This window comes from Centruroides sculpturatus, unplaced genomic scaffold (genome assembly GCF_000671375.1).
Source record: "Centruroides sculpturatus isolate CEXI.00-Female unplaced genomic scaffold, Cexi_2.0 scaffold33, whole genome shotgun sequence".
In the NCBI taxonomy this organism is placed as follows: Eukaryota; Metazoa; Arthropoda; class Arachnida; order Scorpiones; family Buthidae; genus Centruroides; species Centruroides sculpturatus.
Window position 1 is genome coordinate 960403 of NW_019384325.1, and position 12127 is coordinate 972529.

The 12127-nt window shown below is 31.8% G+C and overlaps 1 protein-coding gene across 1 annotated transcript in view; it reads right to left on the reverse strand.

The window, feature by feature from the left end:
• Positions 1–6435, reverse strand: part of LOC111626891 (propionyl-CoA carboxylase beta chain, mitochondrial-like) — a 26296-nt gene extending 19861 nt beyond the window's left edge. The window contains exons 1-4 of the mRNA XM_023370415.1: positions 6229–6435; positions 3255–3368; positions 3090–3158; positions 1132–1188 (exon numbers count right to left, since the gene is read on the reverse strand). Coding sequence (XP_023226183.1) covers positions 1132–1188; positions 3090–3158; positions 3255–3368; positions 6229–6393 — 405 coding nt within the window. The 5' untranslated portion in view covers positions 6394–6435. The remainder of the gene's footprint in view (positions 1–1131; positions 1189–3089; positions 3159–3254; positions 3369–6228) is intronic.
• Between the last annotated feature and the right edge of the window lie 5692 nt (positions 6436–12127).

The window sequence follows — 12127 nt, forward strand, 5'->3', positions numbered from 1 at the left end:
TTTGATTCTGTATATTTTTTTTTTTTTTTTGGTGTCCCATCATATATGGAAAATCAAAATTAGCATTTTTGCCATATTTTACTTTTTTATTACCAAAAAAATAAAAATGCTGTTCAAGCAAGAAAAAAATTGTGTGACATATGGAGATGATGTGTTGACAGAATGACAGTGCCAAAACTGGTTCACAAAATTTCATTCTAGCAATTTCGATATTGAAGATGCACCACGTTCTGGAAGGCCAGTTGAAGCTGATGAAGACAAAATAAAGGTACTGATTGAAGCAAACTGCCAAATAACAACACAAGAAATCACTAAGAGATTAAATTTGTCAAATTGAACCATTTATGATCATTTGAAACAACTTGGTTTCGTTTCAAAGCTCGATATATAGGTTCCACATGTTCTTAAAGAAAGAGATGCTCTCTTTAGTTGGATTTTAAGGGATTTTTTTTTTTTTTGAGCATCTACCAGACAATTCCACAAATCATTTGAAAGTGTATTGCCACCAAATGGACAAATTGAGTGATACCATCAAACAGAAAAGGCCAGAATTGATCAACAGAAATAGTATAGTGTTTCACAATGATAATGCCAAATCTCACACAAGTTTGGTAACTCGTCAGAAACTGTTACAACTTAGACGGGATGTGATACAACACCCACCATGTTCACCAGATCTGGCACCCTCGGATTATTACTTGTTCAGGTCTTTACAAAATTTTTTAAACGATAAAACAAATGAGGATGTCAAAAATCACTTGGATCAGTTTTTTTGTAAGCAAACATCAAAACTTTTATGAACGTGGAATCATGCTACTAACAGAAAGATGGCAAAAGGTATTTGATCAAAATGGTCAATATATAATTCAATAAAATATTTATATATTATAAGAATATTGTTTTTTTCCCACAAAAAAAACCGAAATTACTTTCTGAACAACCCAATACTTATGGCAAAAGAATAATTTTTATAACTAACTACAAAAAGATATAATAAATATCCTAAAAGTAGGATATTAATTTTTATACGTATATTGAAATTATCAAATTTCAGTTTTGAAATTTATAAAGCAAACTCAGGTATTAAATCATTTCTGTTTTGTATAAAATTCTGCTATTTAAAATACTTACCTTGCATATTTTCTTTGCATGAACAGTTGAAAGACTTCCACCAAAGACAGTAAAATCCTGGAATATTAACAAAGTATTATTTGCATGACCAAAATTAAGCACAACTCTAGCTAATTTAATGAAGCAAGCAATATACCTTCAACAATGGATAAAATTGGAGAAACATTTAATATTTTCAATCCAGTTAATGGACCATTTTTAGATGTGAACATAAGAGGGCATTCCTCGTATATCATACTTGAAGATGCCAGTTAACCAATTCAAAACGTTAGAGTTTCTCCAATCTTATACATTGTTTATGTGCTTTTAATGATAAAAACCTAGTCAGTCTTTACTGTAAAAATAATTAATTAATACTTTAAATAAAAAGCATCAAACATAAAATCCTAAAGATCTCACTCAAAATTATAAGAGCAGAGAATATGTTAAATATGTTATTCTGTTCTGAGAAGAAACTACATTTACCTCATTCAAATTTATTAATCTAATAAGTACAGTATAGCAAATAGTTGTTGAGTTTTAGTTAAATTTAAAAATAATTTTAAAAGAAAACATCTTTTCAGTTTATGTCTTTTGTTTCTTTCCTTGAAATCTTATTACCTCAATAGCAAAAACAAGTAATCAGACAGCAGTATTGAAAGAGATAATCTGTATAAATGATTGTCACAAGTTTGATAGTCAATACTTTATACCAATTTTCTTTCTTGACAAATCTCAATTTCTGCAGTTTTTGAAGAACTGTAACAGTCATCAAATGTATTATATTAAATAACATAAAAATATATTATTAAAGAATCTTAGAATACATTTGATATGTTCAAAACTTGCAGCAATGTAGTCAGTTATTCTATCATGATTAATAGGAAGAAAGTAATTTAAAAGCATATGAAATAAATAATAGTGTCTTCCACAAAAAATGCTATCATTTTAAATTACTATAATTATGTTAACTATTACCCAAGAGCATTGTAATATATGTTGAAACATTAGAAATACATCCAAGCTTCACATTTGTCCATTACAATTTCTCAATGCTCATAACTTGTGTCACATGGCACACATCCAACCACTACTCAAATTTTTCCTATGCTCACAACAGTATATCCATTGTCACTCCTCTCACCGCAGCCATGATTCTACAGCTTATGCAGATTACTAATCCCAAGTTTGTAAACTATAGAATACAAAATGCCTTCTCTGTTGCACAGTCAACATTTTCATCTATGATGCTTTCTAGAAGTAGACGATGACAAGACATTTGAATGTAGATAAGAGACGAAACTCTGATGGTTACTTAATCGATTGGTGTACATCATATACTTCTCGGGTATAATTAACACAATTCCAGTAATTTAAAATGATAGCATTCATTTTGGAAGATCCATTATTATTAATATGGAGAAAATGTATAAAAAAAAAAAAAAAAAAACTGATACTAATTGTAATGTGAATAAAGAGATTTGAAAGAATGTTAGAAATGAGAAAATTTCTTTTAATTTATATTTGCTAATACTTGGGAATTGATCAGTATAAAATGAATTTTTGATTTCCTTCTTAGTAATTTTTACAAATTGCATTACCTACAATATAAATGACAAACCTACAAACCTACATTATAAATGACAAATTGTAACTTGTTTCTTTTCTAGAGATAATAAAATAAAATTAACAAACATTATAGACCAAAACTGAAAAAAATTAGGTAGACCAGCATATATCAAACCAGGAAAAGTATGCTTATTTGCATATCTCATGTGTATTCTAGAAAGAGTACTTGCAGTTTTATGACTATCAAAAATGAAGTTTTGTGTTTTGTTTTCACTTGTATTATTTATTTTTACAACTGTTTAAACATTCTTATAAAATCTATAACACAAATAAAAATGGCATAAAGCATAATTTCAAATAATGATATATATTGGAATCTAGTATTAATCTAGATTACATCTCAAGCTTACCTGGCTAAATACAAATGCTTGTCTTCCGTGAATTAAACCGTGACCGGTCACTACGCTATCACCCGGATACTAAAATTGAAACAGAGATTAATTTATATATGTAAAAATAATAAATATTGCACAAGTAAATACAAAGTAATACAATATTTTTATAACAGTTCGTACTTTCTCTTTTTCCATTCCAAAATCTGTACACGTATGTTCTGTAAACATGTCGTATTCTACAAAACTTCCCGGATCCATTAACAGCGTTATTCTCTCTCTTGCCGTTAACTTTCCCTAGAAAATGGAAATTCAATCATTATTATTATATGTTTAGCCAACTGCAATGTTTCTATATAAATTGGGATAGAAGAGAAACTAAAAATTCAAGTTTACCAGTTTTTTGAGAGAAGCAAAAGAAGTTTTCTAATATAAAAATTATTCAAATACAAATTAATTAGATTATAGTAAGAGAAAAGAAAGTTCAATAGTATTTTATCATAGGAAATACCCCAGTTTATTTTTTCTTTTTTGAAAGAATAAAATTGAGACAAAAATAATCCTGGATGATCATCTTAATTTAATTAAGCCATTCTAAATTATTCAGTCATTAACTTAATACACGTTTTTCTGCATTATGAAAATTATTACTGTTTGCAACTGAATAATATAATTACTAGTCGATGACATGTGGCCATCACAAATATATGCCATAGATTTCTAGATACTATGGCTTCCCATATATCAGACCCTACTCTTATTACTAAAGGGTAGGGTCTGACTTTAATGCTATTCCTCTATATATATAGCATGCAATATAAGTTATATATAAAATTATTCCAATATAAAATGCAGCTCTTTTGTATTTGTGATACAGAGTATATGGGTCCTATCAGGATAGTGTTAAACCACTCCTGGCACATATAATTCTCCACACTGTAAGAGCACCCACCACACATATATATTATGTGCAGATAGGATTCCTACTTCTAATAAAAAACAAAATTGTAGCAAAGGTCAAAATAAATTTATTGAATTTATGAGCTGGTACTAACATATAACACATTAATAAACAAGCAAATGTGAGGAAGGTGTAATTTTAAACAATTATTGCTGGAAAGTGTGAGGAAATGTGATTTTTCTGTGCCAATAACTTAAACTTTTGAGTTATTGGCAGCCTAGTTCATAGGACTATAATACATTCATTTTAATCTGCTATATTTCTATACCTATATTAATTAATTTTAATATTTATGATTATAAATTAACATATCTTTCATTTATGTGTGTCATGTCAGTTAATGTATTTGCCATTAATAATCATTTGTAATTTTTAAATTGCATCACATTATGTACAGAAAATTCTGTTCTGAACGTGTTGGAACCTGTTCAACTTGTGAAACGATTCAATTACCCGACAAAGGCCCCTATATGTGGCCGAAAACATATAGGTATCTATCTTTCTATCAAAGTGCTGGAGTAAGCACTATCGTGTATTTTTGCTTTATGGTTGCCGGTAAGTTGCGAGTTTGTTCAAATGGTGAATCCATGCATTCTGTGGTTTCAAGTGATAAAATGTCAGCATAGTCGTATCTCATAAACCAGTCTGTGCATATTCAGTTTGCACTTGGAAAAGTGGAAAGAGACAAGACTCATAGCAAGTCAAATTTTTCACAGGGAGAACTAGAGACATGTTAGAAGGACTTAATTTAACATATCATAAAATTAAGACATTTTCACAAAATAGATGTAGTCAACCTTCAGATCTTTCTAAATAGAAAATGTTCAAAATACTCCTATATGCCTTATGGTGACAAATCACTGATATTGAAAGTATGGAAAGCAGTAGAGAAGCCCACAGAGTGAAAAATATGAAAGAGAGAATAGCAGATTAGACAAACAAAGCAAAAATAGTTTACACAATTTTATTGACATTTACATTTTAGTAAAAAAAAAGTCACCTAGCAACTAGATATAGGACAGAGATTAAACTTTTCCGAATTGGGGGACCTCGTAATAATTGTGGCTGTGCACGTGCAGTCTGCACATTTAGTAATCTGTCATTGCCTATATAATAAGGTAAATTCAAAAGGTATATGGATTGTCCTTTTGATTGTCTAAAACAGTATTTAAAATAAGCTAAATATTTATAAGATGTCAAGATGCCAATATAATGTTATTTTCTGTAATGTTTAGTAGAATTGATGCTAAATCATAGTAAGATTAATTACTTACTATATAGCTGTTGAAAGCTTGATATGGGCCTGCAAGTAGAATGGGTCCCTTTTACCTTTTTTTTTTTTTTTTTTTAAACACTCAAAATGTGTAGTCACAATTTTATTAACAAATAGCAATCTTAAAGATTTTATTTTTTTGTTAGTAAAAAAAAAAAAAACATTAACTTATAGGGGTAGAAATCACTACGGATCTCTACCTTTCCTCTAGGACACACTCCTCCTCTTAACAATTCTGTATATATATTATACAAATTATAAGGTTTTCTTCTGTAGTGAAGAGTCAAGAGAAATCTTAAAAGAAATGGCAGCAATTTTTGATGATCTGACCAAATCAAAAAGAACAAATAAAAACTTCAATGCCTATATTTGCAATTCTTTTGGTATTTTTGCTCATTTACAGATAGCCTACAATCGTAGCAGAGTGCTTCCATAGCTAACAGAGATAAAGGGCACATTGTCCGGCAACGCAGCCGTAATAAGCAAACCAACGACACGAATGGTTTCCAATAAAATGGACCAAATTGTCGGCTTATTCATCCGGCCATTTTAAAGCCACTGTATTAGGCAATGGGTCGTCTCGCACTATTATAGAATGCGGCACAAGACACTGCACTCACTACCCAATATGATGCATTTATAGAGCATATTTACAACAGAAATAATTATTACTGACTTATTGCACGTGTGAATGTAGTGCAAGATACTGCATTCACCCATGCAACAAGTCAATAATAATTATTTCTGTTGTAAATAGTTGATATAAACATATCATGTTGTAAATCATGTTAACGTTGCAACAAGCATATAAGGTTCCAGCTCCGAATGAGGTGTAGGGAAGGTGGTTACCCCTCATTTAGAGTTAGAATCTCACATTATTATTGCATTCGTCATTTCCACACGCAGAGGAAATATTTTCGTACTCTTTTATGTTGCGCATCGATTCGATTTTTGCCTCCTCCAACTAAAGCTTCGCTTCTTTTCTTCTCGATTCTTTCCTTGACGCTTATCTGGCACGCTCTCTTTTCTAGTCGAAACAAGGATGACCGCAGAAGACTTTTAAACTGGAATCTTGCAGAGAGAGCCATTTTTGAGATTACGGAACTCTTTTTTTTGTTAGTGTTGCCAGCTCGAAAAATAGTACTGGCAACATTGAAATAAATCTTTTTTAAAATGTAACAGCACTGGATATATATATATATATATATATATATATAACTTAATGATATTAATTAAAAAAGGTAACTTAATATAAGTAAAAAATATAATTATATATTAGAATTATATGTAAAGGTAAAAAAAAAATAGGGCGTTTCGTAATGGGCAATACAATACTCAGGTATGACAAATATCATCCGTGAAACAGGAAAAATATACGATAGAACTTCGTTAATTCGGGACAAGATGGCCGAGCTGTCAAGGTGGCAGCCCACCGGTTTGGAGGACCCGGGATCAAATCCAGGCGGGTCAAGAAATCCCAGAAAATTTTTCGGGGGTGATCCATTCGGATATGTCGGGCCCCGTCCCTCACCACTCGGTCGCCCCACTGTGGGCCTGCTATAAGAGGCCCTCTCAGTGCCCACAGGGCGGAATGAGTAAAAAAAAAAGTATATCACCTAGGGGTGTCTATACATTGAGGCAGGTGCTCCCCTTTGTCGTCTGGTTGTTTCTTTTTTTAATTTCCAAGGGAGCTCTAAGGTCATTTTATTTTTAAGTTAGACACTCATTTTTATCGTAGAAAACTTTTTTACCCATGACAAATGCTAAATAAAAATATTTGTTATTAACCGAAAATTTGTTCTGGCGTGTGGTGATTGTTCGGTCGAGCACCGAGGTACCATTGTATTTGATTAACGCGATTTTGATATACGCGGTAGCATCGAATCGAGGAATTACTTAAAGCACCGTACAGTACTAGTACTAGTACTGTGTGTAGAGTACGTGATGTACTGTACACACAGTACACACAGTAGTAAAATCGACGTACGGCATTCTTATTTACAGTACAGTACATCACGTACTGTACTGTAAATAAGAATGCCGTACGTCGATTTTGTTTCCTACGCTACCTTGTGTTTGCTATATTTATGTATATATTAATATAACGTTAACGATAAATGATGTTAGAATAAAAAAGCTGACGTTTCTTTTGTAAATTGCTTATTTTTTCGTTCCATTAAAGTTATGATTCTATCAAGCATTTTTACAGGATGCATGCACTGTAATTTTTTACGGCATTCTCTGGATTTTAATTAATAACATGTTTTAATTTCATAGATACGTATATTTGAGAACAATAAATATGCATAAACCAGGGTTTACGTCGGATATACGAGTAATACAATTAAATGTTTTGGAGGAAAGTGACGTAAAAGTCACGTTACACCTGCAGCCAATTACCGTGAGTACAGTACATCTATCCCCATCCGATTCATTCAATTGCCAATTAAAGTAATTTAACAAGAAAGTGAAATTACTTTAATTGACGTGTTTAAGGTGTGTTTTTTGAATTTTTCTTTGCAGTTAACTGCATTTTATTTTATGTAGAACGTAGAACAAATTCAAAGTTGTACCTCTGATGTCGTTCCAGAAAATGTTTGGGTTTAAAATATTTTTTTGAGTTTATCAATGGCTTTCTTTATTAAACGTATAACTGCAGAATAATAAACAGATCTGGTACTTCGGCAAGTATTCGGCACGCTCCAACTCGGAGGATTCTGCTTCGATTTTTGTTTGCAGCGGAGTCTTCACCCTCCCGAATGATCCTTTATGCTATTGAAATAACGAGGTAAAATATATTGAGAGGATATGTTTATTTTATAAATTTACTATAAACTTAAAATGCGCAACAATTAGAAAAGAATAAAGTTTGGTTTTGTTTTAAATTTATTATTTAGAATCGCTACTTCCTAGAATTATCTGAGGGTATTGTAATAGAAAACAACAAATACTAACCTATAGAAGCGCAGAAAAAATGAAAGAACATATGAAAAAACGAGTGAAGATTTTCAACTACGTAAACTCGAATTGGGTCAAGAAATTGAATTAGATCTAGAAAAATGCCCACCAATACTTAATTTATTTCAGACCACCTTTCTTTACTCGTCTCTATTCCTGATAAAGATATAGTGAGAAGAGGAAAAAGAACTATAAAACGACGTAAAATAAATAACTAATCAATCGAACTATTACAGGGTGTTCTTTCTTCCTGCTTCTCTTGCAATTATTATTATACAAGTGACCTTTCAGTGAATAAACTTGCAGATTATCTGATGTCTGTGTTATTAATATTTACTGACAAATACCTTCCAGAAAAACATTTAAAAAGAAAACTTTCTTAAAGNAACTATTACAGGGTGTTCTTTCTTCCTGCTTCTCTTGCAATTATTATTATACAAGTGACCTTTCAGTGAATAAACTTGCAGATTATCTGATGTCTATGCTATTAATATTTACTGACAAATACCTTCCAGAAAAACACTTAAAAAGAAAACTTTCTTAAAGAAAATCATAAAATTCTCCAGAAAGTTAAACGGAAAAAAAAATTCTTATTTTAAGAATTAAAAAAAAAAATTACCATCAGAACAACGAATTAACATAGAATTAGAAATAAAAATTTGTTTAAACAAACAAGAATCGGCATTCATAAAGAAGAATCAAGCTATTATGACAACCTTTTAGTAATACCAACTCTACGGAAGATTTTTTTGAAAAAATATTTAAAAAATTACCTTTTAATATAACTAAACAAAAGGATGATATTAAAATAAAATCATTGCTGGTCAACGGAAATCTACGAAAAACCAGGAAATTATAACTGAAACTTTTGCAGAACATCTTAACTGCGCGTGAATCAATCTTTAAAGCTAAATTCGTCTAAAAGTATAGTAAAATCTTTAGTACTAAAAGAACCAACTGCAAATGAAGTCTATTACACTATAATAAACTTAAAAGTTCGTCCTCCTGACATAAATAATTTAAATATAATCATAAAGCAATTGCAGATATCATCGCTACACCTTTATCCTTTCTCATAAACTAATCCTTCGGAAATGTTTCTTTTCCGAAGAATTAGTTTATGAATTAGTTTAGAATATGTTATTAGTTTTAGAATTAAATTATAATATAATCATAGCGATAAATAAAAATAAAAAGTCAAAAAGCGACATATTACCGCCCAATTATTATCATCCCCGTGCTGTTAAAAATAATAGAGTAAATCTTCTATAAAATTCTCATGCATAGCATTCTCATGATAAGCAAGGTTTTCCTTTGTTATACGATTGCAAATAATAAGCTCCAATCATGTCTTGATAATTTTTAGCATTCGTACGACGATTTATATCATCCAGTTTTATTTATCCACTGTAAAAAAGCTACCTAAATATATCTTCCCTTTCATTCGCAGCGAGAGACGATATAGCGTCCCGACTCCCGTCGAGACATCGCCCCATTCAGCGCAGCGAGAGTCGATATTAAAGCCCCGACTCCCGTCGGGATATCGACCCTTTNCGAATAACTTTATAGGGATCGGTATTTATTGTTAATTTAACATTAACTTTATCTCAAATAACCAATTATTTAATTTAATTTATCTAGGCAAGAAGCTTACAACTATATTTTAGTAGTTAGTATAGTCTTTAATAAATGTATAACCATTTTCAAAATGTATACAGATTATGATAAACTTTAAACTCAAATGTGCTATAAGTACAGTACTTACAATAGATACGAGCATATAAACCATATTTTTGCATACGTTTATATGATTAAAACCACTAAAATTATATTGTTTTCAGTATCGACAATTATTTCATATTGATAATTGGGCTGCAATTTGAAAAAAAGTGTAGACCCATAAATGCTTTCTGTCGCCCGTCTTTAATCTCGAGAAGGGTGTGAGATAGATGAAATTCGAGACCAGATATGAAAAGCTTGGGGTCAGGAGGCCCCGATACATCGAAATTCTGGTTATTTCAATTCAAATATTTTCCCCAAAAGAAGCTAGACGACCGGCACGACTCTATTGCTAGCAGGAGAAGTATGCTGTACAGGGGCAAGACGCTACTAATTTGAGATGGAGAGCATATAATATTTTAAATTAAATAAATTAAAAATTGCTGCCCGGCGTTGTGATCATGTCATAATAAATAATTGCTTGTATTGAATTTAATTCTATTTTTTAATGTTTTCTCCTGTAAAAGTAGTTTGCAACACGCATTTTTGAAAAGGTGCCATTTTTTAATTTTTAGAAAAATATAAAAAAATCTTGATTTTTTTTTGCTCTTTCCGCCCCGTGGGCACTAAGAGGGCCTCTTTAAGTAAGCTCATTATGAGTTCGATCAGGCCCATAATGGAGCGGCCGGGTGGTAAAGGACGTATCATTTCCCGAAAAATTCCTGAGGATTTTTCGACACGTTCGGATTCGATCCCGGCGTGCCCCAGAGTGGTAGGCTGCCACCTTAACCGCTCGGTCATCTGGTCTCGTTCTCGAGATTAAGGAAAGACAGGAAGACAAACGACACTGAAAATTTATGTCTACAATTTTTTCAAATTGCAGCCCAATTAGCCGTATCTTATAATCGAGGTAGGTTTATAATAATAAGTGCAGAGCCCAAACGGTTAGAATTTGAAATTTGGTACAGAGTTAAGGTACGTCATGAGAATGACCACTAAGAAGAAATTTTTCAAAATTCCTCTCTCCCGCGGAGATAGGGAGTGGGTTAAGGATTACCCTGAAGAACTCGGCTTCTGCTGTACTACTTTAGATGCGTTTTTGCGAAAAATTGAACATAATTTTAGATCCATCTAAAAATTGTCTAGTCTTGGAAGAGAAGGGACCTAATTCTTGCACTCACTAAAAACGGGTAAGATCAGCTATAATCTAATAATCTCACTCTTCGCCGTCGTTACTTTTTGCCCGAGCAACGCCGGGCTCAATTTTTAACAGTTCTATTTCTGCTAATTATTTGGTACAACAAATGTTTTCACGCTAATACCAGGGATGCATATACTTTTGTAATCAAACTGATCCAAGATTACCTGATCAATGTCTTTACGTCGGGGAGTTGAACGCGAGTTATTGGGCTTTTGCGTCCCGGAGATGTCAATCTTTATCCACGTATACAAACGCTATCTAGGATCAACTGGATGGCGATCAAACTAATCCCAGCGGCGGGTAGGATCGTTTGGATCCGATAAAAAAAAAAATTAAAGATGGAGGCCTTCGTGGTTAAAGTCAAGCTTATATTAAATATGTTTAACTGTCGAAATGAAAAGTATTTAAAATTTTTAAATGGTAAAATATTCGATAAGCTCAGATGAAAAAGTTTTAAGAGAATTTTGCAAGATTGTAGGGCAATAATACATGGAGTGCACTTTCCATTTTGTGAGCAATTTCATTCAGAGTAAAAAAGATTAGATCCTACTTTTATACTTTCCGCCAAGTAAAGCACGTGACAGAAGCGTTCTGTATCACTTGACAAACTGATATGATCTTGCGGATCGATCCATCCGAATCGAAAAGTATATGCAACCGAAAATTTATTCTTACCTCTACAGTATTTATATTTTACGATAGTGAAGTAACGGACAAACTAATTTTCATGTAATAAATAACATAGATGAAAATATCAAAATTGAAATAGAAGAAACTAAGGACCAAATATGTTGTTACATATCGTTTCATTACTTCGTCTCGTCCCCCAGTCACGTGATCTCGCTAAACAAAAAAATTTGTAATGTTAATTTAATCAAATTCCCACCTTGTGACCGCTAATTCGTAAGTACTGTAATATAAAAATAAAACACAATAATATATAC